General features: G+C 38.7%; 2 protein-coding genes across 4 annotated transcripts; one reads left to right on the top strand and one right to left on the bottom strand.

The window, feature by feature from the left end:
• Nucleotides 1–4,836: 4,836 nt before the first annotated feature.
• On the top strand, nucleotides 4,837–14,018 carry si:ch211-199g17.9 (uncharacterized protein LOC108180085 homolog). 2 transcript variants are annotated; one of them, XM_059509530.1, is made up of 10 exons: nucleotides 4,837–5,035; nucleotides 8,838–8,885; nucleotides 9,053–9,112; nucleotides 9,202–9,276; nucleotides 9,384–9,431; nucleotides 9,523–9,577; nucleotides 9,831–9,920; nucleotides 10,208–10,271; nucleotides 10,416–10,482; nucleotides 13,674–14,018. In XM_059509530.1, exons 2-10 carry the CDS (start codon nucleotides 8,864–8,866, stop codon nucleotides 13,769–13,771), a joined length of 579 nt encoding a protein of 192 aa, XP_059365513.1. In that variant the 5' UTR covers nucleotides 4,837–5,035; nucleotides 8,838–8,863; the 3' UTR covers nucleotides 13,772–14,018. The 2 variants fall into 2 exon arrangements, with proteins under 2 accessions (XP_059365513.1, XP_059365512.1); XM_059509529.1 differs by lacking the exon at nucleotides 4,837–5,035 and adding an exon at nucleotides 8,548–8,715.
• LOC132104221 (protein FAM83H-like) lies at nucleotides 13,932–23,748 on the bottom strand. Of its 2 annotated transcripts, XM_059509528.1 has the most exons (6): nucleotides 23,214–23,746; nucleotides 19,509–19,978; nucleotides 18,770–18,934; nucleotides 18,559–18,683; nucleotides 15,708–18,462; nucleotides 13,932–15,228 (listed from the first exon to the last, which is right to left on the bottom strand). In XM_059509528.1, the coding sequence occupies exons 2-6, from the start codon at nucleotides 19,956–19,958 to the stop codon at nucleotides 15,208–15,210; spliced, it is 3,516 nt and encodes a 1,171-aa protein (XP_059365511.1). In that variant the 5' UTR covers nucleotides 19,959–19,978; nucleotides 23,214–23,746; the 3' UTR covers nucleotides 13,932–15,207. The 2 variants fall into 2 exon arrangements, with proteins under 2 accessions (XP_059365511.1, XP_059365510.1); XM_059509527.1 differs by lacking the exon at nucleotides 13,932–15,228 and having other exon boundaries at nucleotides 15,666–18,462; nucleotides 23,214–23,748.
• Between the last annotated feature and the right edge of the window lie 3,912 nt (nucleotides 23,749–27,660).

Here is a 27,660-nt window from a genome sequence, read left to right as displayed (position 1 = left end):
CACTTTCACTCTGCCCCAGACACCACTGAACTATGAACCCCCCCCGCCCCCCCCCCCCCCAAACACACACACTCTAATTATATGATGGCATGCACTAGTCACTTTGTGCAACATTGGTCTGCTCACTACCTCATTCAGCATGGAACTGACGTCATTCCACTACCTCATCAGTCAGTTAAATAAAATAACTGCTCTTGAGCCCTTTGTCACTTGTCACTTTAATCAGACTTAATAAGGTATTTTTAATAAGGGATTTTTTTTGCACTAAAAATCTTTTATCTGCACTGTTGTTCACTTCATTGATTTACACTATATCTGTCATTTGCCTTGCGCTGCTTTATTTAACTTTATTTTTAATTTTATTATATGCCTTTTTTTTATACATTCCCTTATTGTATAGTTGTATCTACATTTTATATTTGATCTAGATTTTAAGGCTTTGATGTTAAATTTGACAATCAAGCAGACTTGAACTTGAACTTTAACAGTTATTCTGCAAATAAATTATACAGAGAACATGAGCAAAGAACATTTTCATTGTCAAAGAACAGTATGACTGACTTTAGTCTAGTGCGAGTTTAAGGACTTAAAAAAACTCCCATTATAATCAGTGAAGCTGTCTATGCACTGTTTGATGAATGAATCTCTTACTTGCATCATACGTACATCTGCACATTGTTGTTTATGATAAAAGAAGTGCAGTCAGTGAGAGCATGCACTGATCAAAATGTCTCCGTTTACCTAACGTAACCTTGATTTGCTGAGAGGAGTGAAAGAGACACTGTGTCATCAAATGTCTCTTTGGGGTTATCCTCTCCTTCCTCGAATCTACTGAAGCCTAATGAAATCCCGTGGGTGAGAATTGGCCCACCAGTGGCGTTCAAGCATACAAAATAGAGCCTCAGAATCTTTGGACTGAAGCTGAGTGCAGCTGACAAAGTCTCTGAGCTATGTAACATGGGAGCATACGCAGTGTCTCGTTCCCTCCTATCAGGGAACTGAGGTTACATTAGGTAACGGGAGATGATCCCTCTCGAGTCTGTCTCTCAACACTGCGTCATCGAAGATGTCGCTTTAGGGATCTCATAAAATCCCACCATGTTGATAGAGAAGGTCCAGATCAGCTGCAAACATAGCTATTGACCTCAACTAATAGTACTTAACACAGCGGAAGACCTCATAAGCTCAGCATAGCAGCTATAAGAGCAAGTTGGACAAGCATTAGACTACTGCAAACACATAACAGAATAAAGGACAGCAGTCCCGCCTTCATCCTGGATTAACCATACACTCACTGCCAGCATTAATGTCGCTTGTCTCCAGACTGCATTAACAGCAGCCATTCAGTACTGCAGACACATGGCTAGTCCATGGTACTATCGCCTAGCAATGTTTACCCCTGGATGTTCACATGACATTCACAGTGTGAGCACCACACCATTACAGTATGTTGGTGGCCAAATAATGCATGTGGCAGCAACACAGACACCATTGCATAATGTTGCATCTGGCAGTGAGCCTGACCGTGCTGAGCGATTAATGGTGGCGATCATGCCAACACCTAGTACTAATATTTGCTGCAGCGGCAATGCCGATGCTGTCATGAACATAATGCATGTGGGGTTAACACTGTGCAGATGAACACGAAGGCAGCAGTAGCACTGGTCCTAATCCTTAGTCAGTATTTACACAACTGAGTCAAAAAATGCCAACACAGTGGGACTGCAACATTTTAAGGTGAATGCTGAACATTGATTTCAGCTAGCTTGATTCCTGCATGGACAATGCATGCATTGCAGGGAACATTCAGGCTATAATAACAAGTGACCTGTTTGACACCACCCACAATCTCAGTTCAAGTTTTAGCATAATCTTCTTGCAAAGGCAAACTCGTGATGTAAATGAGGAAGCGTTCAAATCACAGAACTGACAAGAGTGGCCAGCACGAGTTATATATAGAAGGGTGAGAAGTGATCAGCTTTCGTGTGCCACTTGAAATTCTAATTGACAGGACATTCTGCCGTGTGACTATAAATATGATGGTGTCATGTCGTTTTAACAGTATACTTAAAACAAGGATACAGTCACTGTCCAAGTACTCTTGCAAAACATCAAGGAGACTAACAGGCTATAAAGTAGATATATTCTGGCCCACTTATATAATCTAGTTCCATGGACAAACCTGTTAGAGTGTCTGTCTTAGTGCCCTCACTTGAATGCATGTTTCAAAAGATATATTATGACTTCACATGTTATGAATGCACTGCATAGCAGAACGATCTGGACACAAAGTTCCTGTCGCCCGCAACGAATGGGGGACGTGAGAACAGGCATAAGAGAACTGTCAATCTCGCCATCATTATCTTATGAGTCAGAGCAAAGCAAAGCACTCTGCCAAAGCCACAGCCATCAGTCTGAGTGCTTTCTGGGAACTCTTAAAGGCAGAAACTTCTCTGCTCTAAATGAACTCCAGTCATTTAGAGGGGAAAGAGCCACATTCAAATATTTCATGAGTGTAAACATTGGAGCAATGCTGGACTAATGAAATGCAGAGCATGGTAATAATAAGCATCAAGTATATTGGTGCATACAACATTAAACCAGCTCTTAAAGGTAAAATATTCACAGTGTGCAGCATAAATCTGCAGAAGAAGACAAGAACAGGTTAGATAGCTACATCTGTAGTACCTGAATGCTGCTAAAATAATAGGACACAGAAAGCTGTCATGAATGCAAGAGTTTTGCATATGAAGTAGCTATTAGAGTGAGCAATGGCACTGCACATCAGCCTAAACGTCCTACTGTGAAACACGTGCCAGAGAGTGTTTCTCCAACGAAATCTCTGTCACCCAATTACTGCTCATCTGTATAACCTTGTACAGACCTTCGGATGGAGATTTACTGTTGATCACAGAACCGTGCTTCACTGAATGATACGCATGACAGTCGCAGCTTTTGCCTAATCGTGATTACGATTTAATTTCGATTTATTGTGCAGCACTAATAGAAAAGTGAAGAAAAGTGCAGCACCAGCATAAGTAGCAGTAGCGTATGCAACACACCTCATCACAAAAGCAGCTGCACAGCCAGTGCTTATATAGAAAGCGATGAACAATGCACAATATGCCAACATGCACAGTAGCTAACGTACAAAGCACTACACACTCACATAAACAACAGCTCCGTCAATGGTGCTTATCACAGGAGGTGATGAACGGCGGCCACACCAGCATTATGTATAGTGCAAGCAATACTTCACACCCATATGAGAAAACAGTGGCAAAGCCATTGTTCAACACATAACAAAACTCAAAGGACTCGAGTGGCTGGAGCATTTTAAAGTACGCTTTGTACTCTATACATCACCGATCACTGCTCTGAGGCAGGGAGCTCCATATTATGAGAGAGTGAGTGAGCAGTCAAAGCTCAATGCTTTATGTAAGGCAGACTGGTGGGGGCTGCTTACTGCTTATGAGTGAGTGAGCGACTGAAACGCTTCCTCCTCTGTGCATAGCAGGTCACAGCACTGAGATCTGTGTATTGTAAACTGCTGCTCTGAGGCAGGGTGCTACTTAGCTTCTGTACACAGCAGACCATGCCCTGAGTCTGAAGAGGGCAGACTGCTGCTTTGAGACAGAGGAATTTTGTCTTCCGTACACGACTGAGCGCTGCACTGAGACAGGGGCTGTTTATATCATGTAAGTGCCTGGCATTTTGTCTTTTGTACATGATAAACCACTGCACTGTGACAGGGGCTGTTTATATTGTGTGAGTGCTTGGACTTTTGACTACTGTACATGACAGACTGCTGCACTGGAACAGGGGGTTGTTTATATAATTTAAGTGCCAGGCATGTTTTCTTCTGTACACGGTAGACCACTGCACTGAGAAAGGGGCTGTTTGTAATCATGTGAACGAGGAGTTTAAGTGATTTGTGCTTTGTACATGACAGATCGTCACTCTAGGTGGGGGCTGCATATGTAGGGATCAAGGGCTATGCGGGACCTGTACCAGCATGAGAGCCCTAGCTGCAGTCTCCACGAGGGGGGAACTTGAGATGCCAGGATTCTTGAAGAGTTGGGCGAGAGGAATATGGATGCTCTGTTGGCTTGAGCTCATCAAAGGAGTCCATAAGGTCCACCGCTGTTATTGAGGGCACACACTGTGCTGCTTCTGAGTGGGCATTGCCCAGGCAGAAACACAATGGTCCGAAAGAAATGTAATCCTTACCAGAATGCTGCAGGGGAGTTCCAGTTCAGGCACTGGCCCCCTGAACGCGTTAAGAATATTTAATGCAATCAACACATAGGTGGAGCTAGGGTTGGCCACCCAACTCACAACTGCTGCTTCTGACTCTTTTTTTTCTTGACAAGAATTGCATGTACAGTATTTATACACAGAACATCTTTCCGACCACAAATTTGTGACTTGAGACTCTTCAGACACACACTCTAACTTTGCCTCATCACCAGGCAATAGTCAAACGAGCAGGTGACGAGGGAGCTTCAGTAGAACAACAGTTAACTGCATTCAGATGAGATATTGTCAGGCCATATTTCACTAAAATCTAATTTTCCTGTCCTGTCAGCCATTATATGTGCTGGTAGCACATGCTCTTTAATTGCATGCACAAATGCAGCAGCACACCACACTCTATAGCTTGTATCATTTAATACACTGGTCTCAATCTCAATTGCTGGAGGGCCACAGCTCTGCACAGTTTTGCTCCAACCCTAATCAAACACACCTGATCCAGCTAATCAAGGTCTTCAGAATAACTAGAAACTTCCAAGCAGGTGTGATTTGGAGCTGGTTGGAGCTAAACTCTGCAGAGCTGTGGCCCTTCAGGAATTGAGTTTGAGACCATTGATTTAATATTAAAGCGTGAAAGAAACTATGAGCATGCATGTCGTAGTTATGTCTTCAGTTAAGTCATGAAGTTACCAAAACCCCAGCACTGTCTCCTTCATCTAAAAAACCCAATTCAGCTTGTCAGATCAGTAGAGACTTTAAGACCTGAAGTGGGTCAGAAAAGGTGAGAAAATATGATGCGTGTCAGATCCGCGTCATGTGCAGCATCAGCAGCTCTTTAAAGCAGCCAAAAAAACCTAGCTATAACCCAGCTGGTGTGATGTCTGTTAATCAACGAACAAAATAAAAAAACTGGAAATCAGTAAGTTTTGTAGCTTTAAGGTTTAATCACATTTAAGTTACAAGCTCTTCACATATTAGTAATATTTTAATTTTTCTTTAAAAAAATACTTAAAAATAGAAAAATAAAATAGAAACTGCTACTTTGCCCTAAACAAACAATCTTAAAAAGGAGAAAGGTACACATTTATGGGTAGGGATGGTAATTGACACAAGCAAGATAATGAAAAAATAATAATAATTTTTATTATTTATTCATATTTAATATTATTTTATGTACTATTACTCCTGAAGTAAATTAATTTCATTTCAAGGATATTTTTATAATTATACTAGAAAACAAAGCAAAACATATTGATGATTAAAATGATTACATACATATATTGATAGATTATCTCAAGGTCCCAGTCAGACTCTTAAACGTCCTAGAGTCTATGCTGCCCCCTTCTGATAACAACACAACTGGTGAGTATATGTGTATAGAGCAGGGAACTTCACATCTGGCCTACGAGATCCACTTTCTGGCAGAGTTTAGCTCTAATCATAATCAAACACTCCTGAGCATGCAATTTTTTTTTCTTTAAGTATAAATCAAAAAATGTATTTTGTGGTTTACACAATAAAAAAAAAAACTTTATATATATATATTAATATATATATATATATATATATATATATATATATATATATATTCATTATTTACCATTATTCTTTATAATCATAAGAATTGACTTTGTTTTAATTTTATCTCTTTTGATTTATATTTCAGTTTTGCTGAAATTTTGCATGATGCCTCATGAATTTTATGCTTTATGAATTAAACTGCTATTCTTTTATTATTACTTTCATATATCCATGTATTCTGTGATCTTACAACCCGAATTCCGGAAAAGTTGGGACGTTTTTTAAATTTTAATAAAATGAAAACTAAAAGACTTTCAAATCACATGAGCCAATATTTTATTCACAATAGAACATAGATAACGTAGCAAATGTTTAAACTGAGAAATTTTACACTTTTATCCACTTAATTAGCTCATTTAAAATTTAATGCCTGCTAAAGGTCTCAAAAAAGTTGGCACGGGGCAACAAATGGCTAAAAAAGCAAGCAGTTTTGAAAAGATTCAGCTGGGAGAACATCTAGTGATTAATTAAGTTAATTGATATCAGGTCTGTAACATGATTAGCTATAAAAGCTTTGTCTTAGAGAAGCAAAGTCTCTCAGAAGTAAAGATGGGCAGAGGCTCTCCAATCTGTGAAAGACTGCGTAAAAAAATTGTGGAAAACTTTAAAAACAATGTTCCTCAACGTCAAATTGCAAAGGCTTTGCAAATCTCATCATCTACAGTGCATAACATCATCAAAAGATTCAGAGAAACTGGAGAAATCTCTGTGCGTAAGGGACAAGGCCGGAGACCTTTATAGGATGCCCGTGGTCTTCAGGCTCTCAGACGACACTGCATCACTCATCGGCATGATTGTGTCAATGACATTACTAAATGGGCCCAGGAATACTTTCAGAAACCACTGTCGGTAAACACAATCCGGCGCGCCATCAGCAGATGCCTACTAAAGCTCTATCATGCAAAAAGGAAGCCATATGTGAACATGGTCCAGAAGCGCCGTCGTGTCCTGTGGGCCAAGGCTAATTTAAAATGGACTATTTCAAAGTGGAATAGTGTTTTATGGTCAGACGAGTCCAAATTTGACATTCTTGTTGGAAATCACGGACGCCGTGTCCTCCGGGCTAAAGAGGAGGGAGACCTTCCAGCATGTTATCAGCGTTCAGTTCAAAAGCCAGCATCTCTGATGGTATCGGGGTGCATAAGTGCATACGGTATGGGCAGCTTGCATGTTTTGGAAGGCTCTGTGAATGCTGAAAGGTATATAAAGGTTTTAGAGCAACATATGCTTCCCTCCAAACAACGTCTATTTCAGGGAAGGCCTTGTTTATTTCAGCAGGACAATGCAAAACCACATACTGCAGCTATAACAACAGCATGGCTTCGTCGTAGAAGAGTCCGGGTGCTAACCTGGCCTGCCTGCAGTCCAGATCTTTCACCTATAGAGAACATTTTGCGCATCATTAAACGAAAAATACGTCAAAGACGACCACGAACTCTTCAGCAGCTGAAAATCTATATAAGGCAAGAATGGGACCAAATTCCAACAGCAAAACTCCAGCAACTCATAGCCTCAATGCCCAGACGTCTTCAAACTGTTTTGAAAAGAAAAGGAGATGCTACACCATGGTTAACATGCCCCGTCCCAACTATTTTGAGACCTGTAGCAGAAATCAAAATTGAAATGAGCTCATTTTGTGCATAAAATTGTAAACTTTCTCAGTTTAAACATTTGCTATGTTATCTATGTTCTATTGTGAATAAAATATTGGCTCATGTGATTTGAAAGTCTTTTAGTTTTCATTTTATTAAAATTTAAAAAACGTCCCAACTTTTCCGGAATTCGGGTTGTAGTAGAAATCTGTGTGTGTTGAACATATTGTTTAACCTTTGATCTGTGGGCCCTTTTGTGTTAACAGTAGAATGGTAGGCGCTGGGTTCCTGTCATTTCAGTAAATCTAATCTTTTTATTATAATTTAGGCATTATTTGCTTATTGGAAGAAATTATAAGTCAATTTTAGTTCATCTTCATCTGCATGTCTGACTGAATCTCCTTTTTGCATCAAGATTGAAAACTGGATTTTAGGTTTATTAAATTGAGAAATAAAATGGAAAACTGCTACTTTGTTCTAAATTGTCCACCTAATCCGAAACGACATTTTTTCCCCAACCTTTTTTTATTTTTTATGTCAGTGTTATTGGCGATTAATATTCTTGAAAATGTGATCAGGTTGTAGTAATTAATTTAGGGAGGCATTCAACAATGTTTAATTTCAGTGTTTTTATTTCTTTAATAAAATTATTTTCACTAACCTATAATCTGAATTGTGTGATAATGTACTAGATTTTGTAGGCCAAATATTTATTTACTATACTAGAAACGGATGCAGTGGTGAGCTTGTTTGTGCAGCTTTTTTTCTTTGCAGTACCATGTTTTACCAAGCGATCGCGCCAAATTACTAATTTACAACCAACCAAACAAAGTTACATGAAGTGGAGAGTGAAGTAAAGACTAAAGTGAAGTAAATTCTATAATTATTAAAGTGATGTAAAAATCTATCTGTCTATCTATCTATTTATATATCTATATATGTATATATATATATATATATATATATATATATATATATATATATATATATATATATATATATATATATATATATATATATATATATATATATATTAATGAATAAAAACGTAATTCATCACATAATTTCTATTACACAGAAATTTAAATCGAGAAGAGTAACGTTACCAGTTTGTTCAAAAGACCGCTGCGCGTGAACAGCAGTTGAACGTACGCGACCTTCCAACTGACCTCTAAAGAACCGCGTACCAACGAACACATTCTCCTCAGTATATATTTACCTCACAAATTTAGATATATAATAAATTATTACAGTTTATCATCTGGCGTCGTTATGAGTGTGATACTTGGTGGGTTGTTTTGTTTGCTTTTTGTGTAACGTTAGAAGTGTTGGCTAGTCAGCTAAATTAAGCAGCTTGAGTTTGATTTTCGAGTAACGTTACTGCAGCTGGCTAATTATTGTTTTGTACAGAGTCATCATTCAACATTGAGGATATTATGAAGACTCCAGAAAGCCCAGGTATGTCATGATTCATTAACGAGCTAATATAACGTATTCAATATTTTTTAGATTTACAATTAGCCTCATTACATGATGAGTGCCTACCCATAAAACAGATCTTTTATCTCTATCCACTTAATGGGATTTAATGCCTTTGAATTTCTTCTTGGTCTTTTTTTTTATAGGCAGGCGGGCAGAACCGAAACCAGCAGAGCTGTTAATCAAACTCAGGAAGCTGCAACAAGGTCAATTAGGCTGTAAATCAGTCAGTCAATCAGAGTGTAAATCAACACGTTTTATAAAGCAAAAATTCACACCCATATATTGAATACAGCTAAGAAGAACCTTGAAGATGAAGTGAAGGAAACTACGCTCCTCAGATGTGCTAGGAAGGAGGAAGAGGATGCATGTATGTATACTTTTTACTCACATTACCCTCAAATGGTAAATTAGTATGATTCACACAGTACCAATGAGAGTAAAACAATAAAGATCAGATACTTTTCTTTGCTGCAGTAACTGCTGAAGCCCTACAGTTGGAGGGTACACTGAATGAAAAGGAAGGTACTCTAGTCTAAAACCAAACAATGAGTCCATAAATTACATTTAAGCTTTTAATCAGATATATGTTAACACGTATGATCTTGTCATAAAGAGTTAAACAGATCTCTGCAGCTCAAATGTGAGGACCTCCAGCTGGAGGCACAAAGGTAAGCATACATGGATATCCATAAAACACTCATGGGTATTTAGACACTGAACTACTTCACTTCATATCGAAGCTGAATCACATGAGTCACCAAAACTCTGAGCTTTAGTCTGAGGTAAGTAAGTCTTGTAAAAGGATGATGTTGAGAGCAGCATTTTGTCATTTTTATTACTTAATGTTAACACAAATTGTCATTGAGACATACTAGACGGCATCATTTTATTTGATTTATGATCTAACATGTAACTCTGTAGGCAGCTTGAGCAGAACCATCAGAAAGAGGAAGCAGTAAAGCAGTGCTGCTTTCAGATTCAGGAGACCAAACTAAAGCACAGAAAGATTCGGTATGACTTACTGTTTTTAACAGTGAAGGGAAATAGTTGTTGTTTCTTTAGATATAAAAAGATAGACATGAGAAGCTGTGTCATTTCTTAAAATTGCATTGCATGTATCGCCAGAACATTTATTGAAATGCCCACATTCAAACTGAAATGCCAAAACAAGTTCAGCAGCACAAGCCATTACTGATGGTATCAGGAATAATTGACTATTCTAAAATATAAGAGCATATTTTATTGCTAAGAGAGACTGCTTTTGAAATTCTAACAAATTTTAACTAATTTAATTTTAGGATGAAGTTTGAGAATCAGCTTCAGCATTTAATGGAGCAGCATAAAAACCTGTCCAATGTCTTTGTAAGTGGCCTATGAGAATGGATATTAAATACTTGCAACTGAGTCTTCTTTATTTGTAACTGTAAAATGGAAACTGCTTTGTTCGTTGTACAACTATAGCATTTAATAATAGATTTTATGTCTTTTTTTTCTTTCTTTTTCCAGACTCCAAAAAGACTTCCAGCAGAAATACAGTCTGCAGAGTATACCACTGAGCAGTTGCTGAAGGCTGGTATGTTTTATTATTAATGTTGTGCCATTGCTTAGTTTTTATGGTCCTCTCCAGTACAACCAGTGTGTAGTTGCATGCTTAGTTTGACATTTGATGCGTTCTGGATTCATTCATACTGTGGCGGGGTGAAGAAGGACACGACGAGTAGGTACAGGTGAGTTCCCCGAAGGGTGGATTTTATTGACAAAGAGTAGGGCAGAAGGCAGTGGCGTGAGGTGGTTTGGGGGCCGACCTTTTCGGTGACGGTGTATGGCCTCTGCCAGGTGGCCAAGAACTTGCAGGCGCCCGTGGGGACCAGAACCAGGTGCTCCCGGACGATGGGCATCACGCACGTGTTCCACGGTGGTACGGTGTATGGCCGGTTGTTGTACCCAGGCCTCTCAGGCAACGTCGAGCAGACCACGGGGCTGGCGGCCGAAGAGTAACTCAAACGGTGTGAAGCCAGTGGAGGCCTGAGGGACCTCCCGAACACCGAAGAGGATGTATGGCAGCATCTTTTCCCAGTCACTTTTATCTTCGGCCGTCACTCGGCACAGCATCTGTTTCAGGGTCTGGTTGAATCGCTCGACGAGCCCGTCGGTCTGGGGGTGGTACACCGTGGTGCGGAGCTGCTGGACCTTCAGGAGCTTGCAGAGGTCTGCCATCATCTGGGACATGAACGGGGGGCCCTGGTCAGTCAGTATCTGGGATGGGATGCCGACCCGACTACAAAGCAGGAAGAGTTCCTGGGCAATGGCTTTGGTAGTGACTTTTAGCAACCGTTTAGCAACGGTTTCAGCGGGCTGGGGGGAGGGTTCTGTGGTGAGGTCCGCTGGCAGGTTGGGCAGGCTTGGGGCAAAAGAAAAACCAAAAAAAAAACAACCAAACCAGTCCAACTGGGGAAACACCGCGTGGGAAGGGGTCGTCGGTGTCTTCACTGTCCTGCCTGCATTCTCCACCAGTGTGGCGGGGTGAAGAAGGACACGACGAGTAGGTACAGGTGAGTTCCCCGAAGGGTGGATTTTATTGACAAAGAGTGGGGCAGAAGGCGGTGGCGTGAGGTGGTTTGGTGCAGGGTGCTGGCGGTCACACACTGCTCTCTGTAAGCAAGACGGATAGTTAGGATTAGCCAAGTCTCATGGAGACATCTCTCACCTCTGTGTTCGTTTGCTGTGCTTAAGAAGGCAGCTCTTGATGGGGCGCAGGTGTGGCCGCTCAGCCCGTGACACACCTGCACCTGCTCGGTTTCCAGGGTGACACTGATGAGAGCTCGGGACACGTGTCACAATGCGTAAAAGTCAAATTAGTCCAGTCGTTTTTCCAAAATGACTAATTTGGCCAGTCAACAAGGCAGTCGTTCTGCTGAATAAAGTTATGGCAGACATATTAAGTGTAATACACTATTCTGAATCTAGCAAATTTTAAAACATCCTAAGGCTATGATGGGATGGCACAAGAACAACTTCTGATATTTTAAAGTCTTGACTTTTACGTGATGAAAATTGAGTCAAAGCCGACTAGTCGCAGATCCATCATTAATAAACAAGTAATTCTGGAGCTGAACCTCAAACATCTACAGTAGTGCACAGCTATGGCATATGACACAGTGCTGCCCATGTGGCTACTGCTCCTAAAACAGCTCATTTATATCAGTTATTTTGTGTTTGGGTCGTTATATTTCTCACAGATTTCTGCTCATTCTAAATCAGATACAGATAAAGTAGCACAGTAAAGATTACATTCATATGATTGCATTAGTGAGAGTAAATGTGGAAGTCCTCCAAAGATTTCTTATCCTGTTGCGCCCCCTATAGGATCAGTGACTTGCCGACATCAAGCTTAAAGGGTTAGTTCACCCAGATAGCAAATTTATGTAATTAATAACTTACCCTCATGTTTAAACCCGTAAGACCTCCGTTTATCTTTGGAACACAGTTTAAGATATTTTAGATTTAGTCCGAGAGCTCTCAGTCCCTCCATTGAAGCTGTGTGTACGCTATACTGTCCATGTCCAGAAAGGTAAGAAAAACAAGAGAGAACTGAAGATGAACACCGAGCCGAGCCAGATAACGAACAAAACATTGACTCATTCACGAGTCAAGAACCGTTTCTGTCAGACGCGTCCGATTCGAGAACCAAGGAGCTGATGATACTGCGCATATGTGATTCAGCGTGAAGCAGACCGACGCACAGGGCGTCTGAACTGATTCTTTTGGTTATTGATTCTGAACTGATCCTGTGCTAGTGTTATGAGCGCGGGTAAACTGAAGGCTTGAATCAAGGGCAATCATCGCAAATGACGCCATTATACGCCGAGCGCAAAAGAACCGGTGAACCGTTTTTTTCTACCGGTTTATTGAATTGAACTGTCCGAAAGAACTACTGGTGATCCTAAAACCGATGCAACCGGTTCTTCACTCGTGAACGAGTCAGTCTATTATTCGCTATCTGGCTCGGCTCGGTGTTCATCTTTAGTTCTCTCTTCACAGCAGTTCAGTCAGTGTACTGTTTGAGTGCATGCATTACTCCGGGATATTGGTTTGTTTGAACTCAGAGGGAGTGTCAGCCACATTAAAAAAAACTTAACAGCTTAAGTCATTTGTGGATTAATGCGAATTAGAGATGCGAACCGTTTAAAACGATTCAGTTCGATTTGGTGGATTGAATGATTCGTTCGCGAACCGGATATCCAGCTGCTTTGTTTTGAACTCTCTCTCACAACAGACACGGAAAAGAAGACAATGCTGAATAAAGTCGTCGTTTTTGCTATTTTTGGACCAAAATGTATTTTCGATGCTTCAAAAAATTCTAACTGACCCTCTGATGTCACATGGACTACTTTGATGATGTTTTTCTTACCTTTCTGGACATGGACAGTATACCGTACACACAGCTTCAATGGAGGGACTGAGAGCTCTCGGACTAAATCTAAAATATCTTAAACTGTTCCAAAGATAAACGGAGGTTTTACGGGTTTGAAACAACATCAGGGTAAGTTATTAATTACATAAATTTGCTATCTGGGTGAACTAACCCTTTAAAGCATCATGGCAGAGCAATGAAGTCGATTAGTCTGTGCAACCCCTAGTAACCTCATACCCAAGTGTCTAAGGACCTAGAACTGAACTTGTAACATTTGACTGACAGCCCTTAAACATCATCCTCAGAGTAGTCTGATATTTTCATTTGTGTTTGTGTGCCCATCTCTACAGAACAACAGAAGCTGGAGCAGTTGACCAAGCTTCTGGATGGGTTAAGCTGCACCCAGAATGCAGAGATGTGCATGGACACTTGTGACAATGCATCATGAATATCTCAAACAGATTTTGCAAACTTGAGCTGAGTATGTTATTACTTCCAACAAATATGAATATTACAAAGAAGCGGCATATATATTATTTTCAATTCTGTTTCATTGTTCTAATTTAACTGGTTACCAACTATATTGTCAACAAATATTTGTGAACAAATACTGTTAATCAAATCATCTTGTATGTTGAATATAAAATCATTTATTTAGAATTTCTAAGTCACAATAATAAAAGTTTGTAAACAAGTCTAAATTGCCTAAAATTTGCATTTATAAACAACAAAAAAAGTACTGATGACACACTATCAAAATTTAATTCCAACGTACTTCTAGATCAGATATTCCTCATTAGATCAGCTTCCAGTTTCCATGAATCAGTCCTATGACACATCCTGCAGGGAACTCTGGGAAATTTTTGGTGTTCAGTAATACCGGTCAGTCTTAAATTTTGCATTGACAAAGTACAGGCTAAAGCCCAGTCCTGAGAATACCCTTATCAACCTTATATTTTATGGTTTCTCCTGACAACACAGTTCATGCAGGAATGTACGTGTATTATGTCTGAAACTATTATACTGCAAGTTCTGATTGCTAATGTAATAAAATTAATTAAAATGCCACCCCTAACATCACTTTCTCAGCTTTCAGTTCACTTTCTTGATAGCACAATGTTGATAGAGGGAAAAAAATTAATGAACAGGCTTCCTTTTATTTTCAGACATCCCATACATACTTTCCATAGTTTCTGTGTTCTTTCCCTTTAAAAGTAAAATAGTTGTCTACCAACTATCTCTGGTTTTCTTTATGCCTGTGATCCATTGGCACGGTCACCACCAAAGCATAATTTCAGCATTGACATATCCTGGGGCGTTTGTATAGTGTACTTCAAAGAGGGTGTGTTTTGGTGCCTTCAGAGTAGCATATCTCAGTTTCTGCCCAGACATGTTAATTTCCTTTGGAAGTTGGAAATTGTGTTCACTTGTACATACACATCATATATAACTATAAGGTCAGCTAGAAAAAGGTAAAGCTGAGAAAATCCTCTTGAAGTCTTAACCCTCCTTTGTCCTGATTCGTATTTCTATGTTCTGCAGGAATAGTGTGTGGTTTCTGTTATGAGGTATGCTCTAATGCCATATAAGGGAAAAGTAAATCATCTGTGGGCTCAGATTGGCACAAAGCAAGGAATATTCCTCCTGCTGCAGCAAGAATCCTCATATTTGAGGTTGAGCTATTTTCGTGGTCTGTTTATATGAGATCCGTGGACCATGTAGATTACTAGTCATTAGTAGATGTTTTTACATGAAGCGACTTATTTGCTCCTCTTTGTTTGTTCACAGGAGTATTGGGGATGTTTGGTAAAAAAAATTTGTATGGTTTCAGGTTCTTTTTACAGTTCTCTGTGAAGAACTTTGGCCCCCTTCTTCCATATTTTGTTATCCCAGGTTATTCCCCATCTGTTGGAAGTAGAGTGACAAATATGTGAGTGAAACATCCTACTAATCTCTCATCCATCAAACCACAAACTATACAGGAGATTCTGTGATGAGTCTATTTCATTTATTTCTACCATAAATTAAAACAAATAGATTGGAGGCTGCAAACAAACGGATAATTAAATGTCATGGCATATGACACTGAATCAATGCACTGAAATTTAAATAGATTTTAAATTCTAGGCATAACACAAAAGAACGTAAAGTCAAATAATAAATAAACATGTAAAAGGAAAAATATAATTTGTCAATAAATATACCTGGACATGAAATGCTACATTAAATGCTTTGTTCAGAATTAATAATACTACAGAAATAAGATATAAGTTCACTACAGATATTGTACAAGGATCTCATTCGACTGATCTAATCAGATGTCGCTCTGCCTTCTCTACACTTCACTGGTCCCAGCAACACTTTTCTCGGTTATGATAATGTACCTCGAAACGACTGTAGACCTTCTTTTCTTTGCGCATACTCTCTATTCTCTTCAGCAGATTGTCCCTCTCCTGTAGATTTACTGCAGTTCGGCTGACCCGGCTCTGGTTTTGAAATTGGAAGGATGAATTGGAAACGTCTTCCTTTCCCCCCTCGTCTTTCCCAGACTCTTCAGCCTGCTGCCTGTTCTTCTGGCTGTTTGCTGAGATTTGCTCTAGGATCACCTTGGTATCATCCCTGAGGTTGCTGCTGAATATCAAATTTGAGGTAGAGGACTGATAGCGTGATGGAGTCGGTTTAGCATTGGGTTTGCTGTTCCCTACTGTGGTCGAAGATGATATAGATTCAGATGGTTTCTCTTTCTCTGAGGGCTCCTCTTGCACCTCAGGCACTGTTTTCATTGACTTGTCCTCTTTAGAGTTGGAGACTCCTGACTGCTTCTTTTCTCCCTTTGCCCCAAGGAAACCCTTTAATCTCTGTGTTTGTTTCTTGAGGAAATCAAGGGCTTTTGTATCTTTGCCATCAGAGTTCCCAAGGTTTAGGGAGCTCAGGCTGTCTTTGGACTCTGCACGGGTGATACCCGATGAGCTAAAGCTGCGAGACTTCTTAAGCTCGCTCTTTTCAGCATCTGTTGCATCCGTAAGAATCTCTTCGCCGCATGAGATACGACGATGAGAAGATTGAGAGGCTTTGAATGGTTTTAAGAACTTGGGTGAAGGGAAAGGCCGAAGTGACTTAGTTGGTTCTTTAATCGGCTCTTTCTTTGATGCATCAGCTGTGCTCTCTGTTTTGCTGTTTGTGAGCGGCCTGTCCACACAGATTTCAGATGGCTTTGTTGCAATCACGAGGTGCTGTGGTACAGGATCTGTTAGCGTAAATGATGGCTCTTTTGTCTTTACAGTGGGCTCCTCTGAAGTAACAAGAACATCTGGAACTTTGTATGCTGTATCAGAGAGGTCTAGCTTTTTCATGTCTGCTTCTCGACTTTTAGTACCCAAATCTAACTCTAATTTTGAGCTCTTTCTCTTTTCTGCCAAATCTTTGAAGTACTGAAGTCTGCTTGCAGGGTCATTCATACTTAGGGAAGAAGTTGTTTGCTGAGATCTCGAAGGCTCTGTTGACTGTGTAACTTTGTTGTCCTCAGGTTCAGGGTTGTTAGGTTTCTCAGGTTGCTCCTTTTCTTTGATGGGCTTCTCTTTGGCATCTTTGATCTTAGTGAGATCTCTTGTTGATGCTTTTTTAACATCTTTTTCATCTGCTTTTTTATGCTTATTCCAGTCAAACGGCTCTCTTGACAGCGATCTCCTCTTTTCCAGAATCTCTTCCACAATAGATGAGTTTCGAATAGGCTCACTCTCATCTTTTGCCTCCTGTAACTCCCCACCAGACTTGGCTTGTGAGGAGCTGTGTTGCTCCAGCTTTGAGGAACTGAAGATTAAAGAAGACCTTAGTCTTGAGCTCCTTTGCAGCATTGGGTTAATTCTAGATCGGAATGACTCATGCTTGGTAATGCTGATTTCCCTTGGTTCTGGCTCTTTCTCATTGTCTGTTGAAGATGCTAGTGATGAATCTGAAATGGCTGGCTTTAATGTGTCAGTATTTGTGGGACCCAAGTCAGAGCTAATATCTTTCACTTGATTCCTATCATGTATGATAGGTTTACCAAAACGTGGCCGCAAATCAAGGTTTGACTTAGTTGGGATATTTGGACGCTCTCTTAAATGAAGGCCTGGTACCTCTGATTTATAAAGTCTGCTGTCAGGTTGTTGATGTGGCTCATCAAAAGCATCTGGACCCATTGGCTGATGCAGGCCCTCCTCTCCTGCATCTTCATAAGTGCTGAGATAAGAGTTGATTCTCCAACTCCGCAATCCATGCTTCACAGTGGGGTCCTGGGTCTGCCGTACTTGCTCTCCAGTGGAGAACAACTGCTTGTGGTCTGGAGGATGTGGCTGAGTAGGCGAATTCTGACAGGCATATGCGTGGCCCGCAGCAGGCCTCTTGTGGGTTTGTGGACCGTAGCGTCCCCCTCCTGCGTTGTAATATTTTTCTGAATCACTTTTGAGGTCGTCAGAGGATAAAACATTCAGATTTCCTGGTGCTTCAAGTTCAGGAGGATATGCAGGATCAGAGTGTTGATCTGTCTGGTACATGCCATAGTTAAGGCGGTCATAGTGCCCTTGCTCAGAATTTGGTCCCGTGCCCTCACTTTGATAGTAATGCTGTTCTCGCTGGTAATGCGATTCCATCTCTTCCAAGTTGTTCATTACGCGCTGTTTCATATACTGACGGGAGGAGGCGTAGGTCTCACGGGTGCCCTCAGCGTAGCTATGCCTCTTAAAGGCATTAGTTTCCAGCTGCCTGGAGGCTAACATTGAGCGTCCTGGATCCAAGGATGACTGTTGCATCCTGAACTGCTGTGTTGCATAATTTGTGACCTGCATAGGACCTGCACTTGGTTCAAGTGTATGGCGGAATGGGTCATTCCTCCGAAAAGGTAGTATGGTTTCAAGACGATCCCCAAATGGGGAACCAGTAAGTTCAGATTGGCGAAGATATCCTCTGTGGTTCCTTAGTGATTGAGTCCTTTTTAAGCCAAACTGGTTGCCATGTGGCATGGGTACAAGGGCATTTTCAATAACAAGAGGCTGAGACTGAGCAAACAAGATACGAAACTCTTCATCAAATGTGGCAACTAGTTCTCCAAGGAACAAATGGGCAATGCAGCGGTGGATCTTCTCAAAAGACCACATAAAGCTGAGGAAAGAAAGAAAGAAATCTGTTCAGTGTCATCTGTGTCGCATTCAAGTTGGCATGGATTAGAGTTCAATACTTGTCTATCACTGAGCTCACCTATAGTTTCCACTGATCACTGCTCTGCAGTCTGTCAGAAGAAAACGGTCCATCACTTGACCTTTAAATGATTTTCCTGTGCGGCAGAAATAGGTAATGCCTGCCACTGTCCGTACCCGTATCATCTATAACCAGTGAAGTCACCATTAAGCCTGCTTTTTCTTAAAATTCTAATTAAAACTTGGGACTAGTTGAGGCAAACTGAACTTACATGGATTATATCCAGGTTAACTTTACAGCTCGTCACCATGTTAACAAAATGATGGGCATTTTGTTCATCCAGCAGAATGTAGACAGGCACATGACGTGCTGCAGCATCCAAAAGATCAGCAAATATATCAACATCTGTGAAAATATCCATTACTACTGCAATTACCTGTTAGAAAGAGGAAATAAACATGAAAATAGCAATACAGATTGACCTCAAGCTGTTGAAAATTAAGTTGAAAATTAAAACTAGTCAAGTTACAATGTACTTTAATTATACACTTGCTTTCTTTGATACTGATTCAAATACAAATCAAGTCTGTGAGAAAGAAAGAAACAACTGATGAATAGCTGATGAACCAACTGATGCTGACTAAAATTCTGATTTTACATGACATGCAATTGTGGCACACAAATTATCAGTTATTTTTGTTTATGTTGCAATAACCAATAAGATTCATAATATCATAATCAGCATTAATGTACAGTATCCTCACTCGCGTTTTCATTTATTGAAGCCATTTCACAAATTACCTATTTCCAGCCAGCTATGCTTCATTTATTTCATGAGCAATACTGACATTAAATAAGTAGTATTTGGCTGGTCATAGTTTCATGTAAGTGTACGCCATTTTAAACATATATTTAGGTCAAATGTTTTTCCAGAGGAATATGATTACTGAGTTGACCTTTCATATTCTTGATTCCAGCCTGACAACATTTATAAATTTGAAATCACTAACCTGATGAGCATTTTTGATGAGTCGCCGGGCCTGCTCCTTAATGTTGGGTCGCTCAGGGTCAGAAGGGTTTACCAACATTGTGACCTCTGTGGGCCCCACAAAACAATGTTGCGGCAGAGGCCAACCAAGGTCTAGTCCTGGTGCATCCAAATCAGAATGCATTGGCCAGTAGGTGTCAGAAGACCCATCCTGATCTATTTCTCGATATGGCAGTTCTGGTACATTTCCAGCACTCTGTGGTGATTGCACAGTGCTTTTAATATGCTCAATCTCTGATCTCGATAAAAAGTCAACTACATTAGCACTTTGTAAAAAATTGTAATAGCCTTCAACGTCCTTCTCAACCAGGGCATCAATAGCCATGCGATACTCTTCTCTGTAATGCGGACGCAAGTAATTGGGATCCAGGGGGTTATCACCCAATGAAGAACTCTGTGAACGGTGAGCCATGGTGGAGAACGGAAAACAACCTGAGAAACAAAATTTTTCAATAAATAAGCATGTGGAAAAATCAAAACAGCGTATGTAAACTAAAATTTAGTTTAAAATGTTTTCATTATTTTTATCAATTATATATATATATATATATATATATATATATATATATATATATATATATATATATATATATATATATATATATACACACATTTATTTATTTTTGTAAAAAAAAGAAAAAAGCTTTTTAATTCCAGGATACAATAACAAATATGAAATAGCATACTGTATTTTGGACAATTTTTTGTTTTTTGCATTTACCATATACCAGGAAGCACAAATTCTGCATGTTAAGACAATGTTTTAAATTTTCCTATTATTTATTGCATAACACAGATGTTAAATCACCAATCAGTCAACAAGTGTATTTTGAAATATAACTGTAACCCAAAAAATGCACTACTGCATGCTAGAATAGACTGACCCGCTGAAAAACTAGCTTTTTGACTCATTGTGTACTTATAAAATTCCTAGCTGTTCTGTAATCTTCCAGACAATGAACCCTTAGCAAGGTTAGGCCCCAGTATGGAGGTTTTTGAAGGTTGTGTACATTTGCTGGTATTTTAGATATCGCCATGGAAACAGTGTCAGTCTGTTGGCTAGTGACTCATTGTGGGCAAGAGGGGAAGCAAAAAGACATCAACTGAAAGGGAAAAACTCAAGAAACGTGACTGAATCAAAGAAGGGAGTGTTTTGCTGATGCACGTGTGAAAGATATTCGCTGGGTTAACTATGCACCTTAGAATCAGACTTTGAGCAGGTCATAAATTAGCCAAGACGTGGCTGATTCATAACATGTCCATTATATAATGTAAACTCCCATTTGTACAAGAGATTCTTAAAAATTCACTAACCGAAGCAATATCGGATTACATCTCTCTCTATAGATATAAGTGTGTGTGTGTGTGCATAGATAGATAGATAGATAGATAGATAGATAGATAGATAGATAGATAGACAATCTGATCACACTTAAAAATGTTTCAGAATATTTGCAAAAATAGCCTTGATTATGATCAGTTTTTTCATTTAATCTGAAACCTGCACTGTCAGCATGTTTTCTGATGAGAGTTGACACCCAGACCAGTAAATCATGTTTGAGTGGATTCAACCAAGATTACCAGACAATGCACTGCTTCGCTGTTAATGTCTGTTTATTAAGACTGAACTTTAAGCCTTTAATCTTCATTAAAATCTATTACTACAGTGATTGACCTGTAATAATAATTCAAGTTTATTTGTATTGATCTCGCAAATGGATGGCAAAATGTGAAAAAAAAACGAAGAGACATGAAAGGCATGAAATTACACAAATGCAGAGCAGTGAAACTTTATACCTGCGGGTCTACACTCTAAGTGCCAATATAATTCATAGTTGTAATTTTTGATAAGATATGTATTTATACACATGTCTGCACAGACATCGCTCATGTACATAAATTACTTTTAAATTGTGAAGTGAAGTGACATTCAGCCAAGTATGGTGACCCATACTCAGAATTTGTGCTCTGCATTTAACCCATCCGAAATGCACACACACAGAGCAGTGAACACACACACACACACTGTGAGCACACACCCAGAGCAGTGGGCAGCCATTTATGCTGCGGCGCCCGGGGAGCAGTTGGGGGTTCGATGCCTTGCTCAAGGGCACCTAAGTCGTGGTATTGAAGGTGGAGAGAGAACTGTACATGCACTCCCCCCACCCACAATTCCTGCCGGCCCGGGACTCGAACTCACAACCTTTCGATTGGGAGTCCGACTCTCTAACCATTAGGCCACGACTTCCCTTGAAAATTGAAGAACAAGAACATAACTAGAAAAGACTTGCGAAGAAAATGCTTTACATTCCTGGGATAACCTTAACAACAGAGAGTGAGACTGAGATATGACAGGCAGTCAGTGTTTCAGTAGCTTACTTTTTGCAATAGTCTTAATTATTTTCAGCAAACAGAAAGAGTTTTTTGCATAACCAATTTTTTTTTTTTAAATGAACCCTTGACTTTTTTATGATTATTTGGCTCATTGTGAAATTATATTACATTTACAGCTGCAACACTTTTTATGTAATATTCACAGGCAGAATAAAGGATAATTCAGAAATACTGAATTTATATAAACATCTATATTTGAACACTGACTTTGTTTTATGTCATGTTGTGTGTATTGCTGACATTATCTTTTTTACATTTATTTATTGTTATCGTCCAATGTTGTATATTTAACGGTGCATACTCATTTTCTTCATTTCAGATTAACTTCCATCACCTCATCCACACTTACAATCATATTTTGGAAATACTTAGCATTTAATAACATGCATTTAATAAATAAAATCTTTGCTAATCTCAATGCATCTATTTTTCATATTGTATATAATAATGTTGTTATGGGTGGGGGGGGGGCACAATGGAGTAGAATTTGAAATTAAGACTTTTTTCAGTCATTGAAAATTCTAGGTTTTTTTTGTTATCAGCCATAATATTGGTGCTTTCTTAATCCTGAAATGCTGTACATAATCCGCAACACTCCGCAACATAGTTTTTTTTCTCAATTACTATCCAACACTAATGTGACACTGAATATTCCCTGAAGGATCCAATGTTTGTCAGTCTAAAGACAGATTTTATATATTAAAAGCAATTATATATTACTGAGCAATTACTAACAATAATTCTGTGCACCCAAGACACTGAACCATCATATTTCAAAGATCAATAGTAGACTTATACTCTGATAAAGTGATAAAATACTTATAACACTTAACAGTTTTAAGAAAGTTTATAAAAAACTGCCATCATTTTGACACTGCCGTCACAACTTAACTCCATCATTTTCAAAACGACTGTTTAAACAAGTTATTTAATTCTTAGTTGTTTTCATGCTTACTTCAAAAGGCTTTCAAATGGGCTGCTATAGTATGTAGAGTCTGAATCTCTTATCAAATTAACGTGCAAACAACGTTTAAGAATAAAAACAGCTGTAAGATCTCTCGTAGAGTTTCTACAAGACATTTTAATTCAATTCAAGTTTATTTGTATAGCGCTTTTTACAATACAAATCGTTACAAGCAACTTTACAGAAAATTATGTTTCTACAACATTTAGTAGTAGTTTATAAGTGCATTTCTGCAGTCAACGGTCATATGCTCGTTCACACATTGTGACTTCTTCTAATGAAAGTTGAGTATCCTGCGCTCGTCCTTACCTTTACGTTTGGAGTTACTTGGAGTCGCCTGTAAATAAACTTTTTTCGGTTCCGAATAAATCGGTTATTTTCACCCCCTGTTCAGCGAACGCATCCGCGGTAGCTACATTCCTGATGTCGTCGAAACCCCACCCAAAGTTATTCAGCTTCAAGGCGAAAAGCTGCCCTAGAGAAACCTGTTCGCGTTCGGCCGAGTCCTGCCCGCCCGAACGTCTCAACCCCGTTAAGATAACAGCGCTCGGTTCGTGAAGAACGACTTTGAACTCTTTGAATTTCAGTTGTGAAACTCCTCCCAGCCATCGCCTGCGTCACCGCTCACCTACAGATACTACAAAAACTGACAACGATAAAGCCGAATACACTGCAGTGAAAGAAGGAAGACCTTTACATCAGGCTTTGTTGCAGTTGATCTGTTTGCATAAACGGCAAATCATGTACAAATTTGCTCCGTAAAGGTCCACTTGTGCGCTCCTTATCCCAGCTCACCCTTCTCTTCCTCTTTCCACAGAGAGCAGACAGACAGATGGTGGATTGTTACACATAGGACAAAGGCGCACCCAGGTCATGATCACACTGGGGTTTTTTTCTTCTTCTTTGTATGTATGTATGTTACTGACGGTATAGAAGATAAATTATTCATTAATAGTTAATGTTTTAATACTCTCTATTTCTATAGAATAACGTGTCTCTAGATCACACCAAAACAAGTGGCTGCGCACATACGTGTAAACAACTTTACCAATAGCCATCTTAAAATTGTATTAAAAGTTAATAGGCCTATGTGTTGTTTTTATTATAAGATTTTTCCTAACATCAAATATCCAGTCATTTCCCCTCTTCTTTTTCCATATTATATTCTGGCACTTAGCCTTCCTCAGTGAATTATTATTTTAAAACATAGACGCCTTAAAATAATTATAACAACACCGGTAAAACAGGCTTATTGAATTACTCATCCTCTGAATCATACTACTCAATCCTTTTTTTATCATTCAAAAGAATGAATTAATTCAGAACAGGATTAGAATAGACTTTTATTTTAAATACGATAGAAATATGTTTCTACATGTGCAACAGTAGTGTTTACTACAGCAAAACCACCCTGTAAATTCAACAACAATAATAATATCAATATCGATAATACAATTCATTTTCTAATTCCAGAGTTATTAAAAGGTGCAAAGAAAAAAATATTTAACTTTTAAACATAAATTGGGCTTTTTTTATGTTCTGTGTTTCTTTTCCAAAACTGTGTCATGGCATTTGCTGTTATATCAATACAGAAGCATCCTTATCAATACACGTATCAGCAAGAAGTAAATCACAGTATATTGCTGTATTGATCATTTGAGCACAACCCTATTTAATGGCTTGTTCTAAATGCCCCTTTTTATACTTTGAGCACTTGCCCCTCCGAAGGTCTCTGCACGGCACTGCTTGCATGGTGCAGGGGTGGAGTAAGTCAGAGGATTTCGCCCCACACTAGAAAGGAAAAGACTTAAACTCATCCTCATTTTCCAGACTTTTACCTTTATCAGTGTGGGGAAGTTTTCTTTGAATTCTGTGAAGATTTTTTGCTTTTTATTTGTGTGAGAACATTTTCATGTCCCATTCTTCATGTTTATGATTGTGAGATTGATTCTGAATGTTGTAAGCATGTCTGTATTTGACTGAACTAAGCAACTCAGGTAAGGGAGGGTTTGAGAAAGGGTGCGGCCCTCCGAAGAATGTGCCAGCGCAACTGAGAGACATACACCACGCCTAATACATGCTCAATCCTCATACTCACATACACACCACCAGCATACTTTTCTTCTTTTCTTCCGTGTACATAACCATCCCCACATTCACTTCATAAAAAAAAAAAAACATTACTTATACCACAAATATGGCATATGCAAATTTTCAAGCTATCCGTTGAACACTCTCACACTCGAAACTAGAAACATTTTATTCACTTTCAGTTTTCCAGTTCCACTTGACTAATATCAATCAATCAATCAACTTTTATTCAAGACACATAGGTCCATAGAGACAACAACATATAAACAGTATATACATACATATAAAACAATACAAAAACATATAAGGATGATGCAGACAAGGCATCATTAAAACATATACAGGCTTCGGGTCCAATGTTTCCAAAAGCAAGATGTATACCTTGTATCACTCTTAGAAACATCAGCTATGGACGCAAGCGTCCATGTAATATGTTTCCAGCTGTTTAAATTTTGTCCCATGAAGAAGTAGGGGAATTTTTTTTTTAATGTTAATTATTTATTTTTATTATTTAACCCTCATGTTATCTTTCAGTTTTTATTTATTTTCATTTTTATTTGACCTTGAGAGGATTTTCTTTTTCCTGAATGTGCTAGTTTATGTTATCAATTTGGATTCAAACTTACAGACATTGTTCACACAGGGTATACAAACTTACCACAAGTTTTCAATTTTTTTACTTTTTAGGATCTTTTTCCCACCTTTCTACATTTCAAAAATGACTGTTCTACAAACTGTTACAGACTGTAAAAATAGCTTGTAAATTTCTCATTATTTTATATTACCAAATATATACTACCAAATATCAGATTCAATGTTTTTATCAGTTTGTTTTCTGTCATTTAGCATTTAAAACTAAAAATCTAAAATAAGACAATCTGTATGATTTTGGCTCTAAAGCTGAAGGGCCTTTTACTCTTATGACAAACAAAGGTCCACCTCCCAGATAAAGAATTTTATTAGGAGTAGCCAAGCTAGAATATGTTGAAAGACTGTTTGAGATAATTTTTATACAAATTCTATCTTGTTTTAGCACATAAACAAGTTTTAGCATGCCAGCATGACCTATATGCATCAAATCGCTGAAGAGTGATCTTTAAAACATTGCCCTGTTTTCTTTAAAACAAGGTGTCCTTTTGCTGACTGACAGTCCCACCCACAATTCCCCTCTCTTGCTGTAATATCACACCTGTGTATCATGTGACACAAGGCAGCTCTCTGTTGCACTTAAACACACACAGATTCAATTCAATTCAAGTTTATTTGTATAGTGTTTTTTACGATACAAATCATTGCAAAGCAACTTTACAGAAAATCATGTTTCTACAAAATTTAGTAGCTTATCAGTGGTCACTGTCAGTAAACACATAGGGCAGACAATTAAACACATAATCAAACAGACGATGAAGAATATTAAAAGCAATTATTATATAATGCAATCAAACTTATAGCAAAAATTGGTAGTTTCTTAGCTTGGCCATGTTTCTAAGATGGAAGAATGCTGTTTTTGTAACATGGGAAATATGATTTTCAAAAGACAAGTTGATGTCTAATATAACACCCAGATTTTTGACTGTAGAGGAAGTAACAGTACATCTGTGTAGTTGCAAATTGTAATCCAAGAGATTCTGTGTACTGTTATTTTGGTCCAAAAAGTAATATATTTGTTTTATACGAATTTAATGGGACAATTATTGGTCATCCAATGTTTAAAATTTTTAACACTCTGTTAGCTTAGATAATTTAGAAGTTTCATCTGGTCTCATTGAGATATATATAGTTGAGTGTCATCAGGCTAAACTAATCCTGTATTTTCTAATAATATGACCAAGGGGCAACATGTATATTGAAAATAGTAGAGGACCTAGGACAGATCCTTGTAGCACTCCATATTTTTCTGGTGATAACTGAGATGACTCCCCATTTAAATAAACAAAGTGGTAGTGATCGGACAGGTGGGATCTAAGCCTGCCCTTGAATATCTGTATAGTTTTGTAATCGACCTATGATTATGTCATAATCTATGATGTTGAACGCAGCACTAAGATCAAGTAAAACTAGCAGTGAGATGCAGCCTTGGTCTGACGCAAGAAGCAAGACATTTGTAATTTTAACAAGTGCAGTTTCTGTGCTGTGCTGGGACCTGAAACAAGATGCACATAAATAAACTTTTATTATTCAAAGTAATTATGCATAGTCTAAACTGATACTTTCACTACATTTTACTCACATAAGGATTTGTAACCACCACCACGTTTCATTTTGTGGTACTTAATAGAGCCCTGTGTGGGACTGTTTTCTTAAACCCACACCCGCCCGCTCCTGCAACCTATGTGTTCCACTCCTGCCCGCACCTGCAATATTTATGTCCACTCCTGCCTGCTCCCACGGACTTTATCTCAGAGCTTGTGAAAAATGTACACAAACAGGTAGTCAGACTAAATATTCGTTCAAGTTAACATCCAGAATAACAGTTTAAACATGATTACATTTAAATAATATGAAGTAACCGATGCTAAACCAAAGCACCACACATGACAAAAAACATTAGGTATTTTTTTATTAGCTTATAAAACATTAACTGTTAAAACAAACCACAACTAGCGGCAACAAAGTTTTTAAAAAGCAGGCTAGGCCTACTACATGCATCAAACGATTAACTAGG

The sequence above is a fragment of the Carassius carassius genome, chromosome 25 (assembly GCF_963082965.1).
Source record: "Carassius carassius chromosome 25, fCarCar2.1, whole genome shotgun sequence".
Taxonomy (NCBI): domain Eukaryota; kingdom Metazoa; phylum Chordata; class Actinopteri; order Cypriniformes; family Cyprinidae; genus Carassius; species Carassius carassius.
Note: the sequence above shows the minus strand (reverse complement) of the source record. Positions and strands in the feature narration are given on the sequence as shown.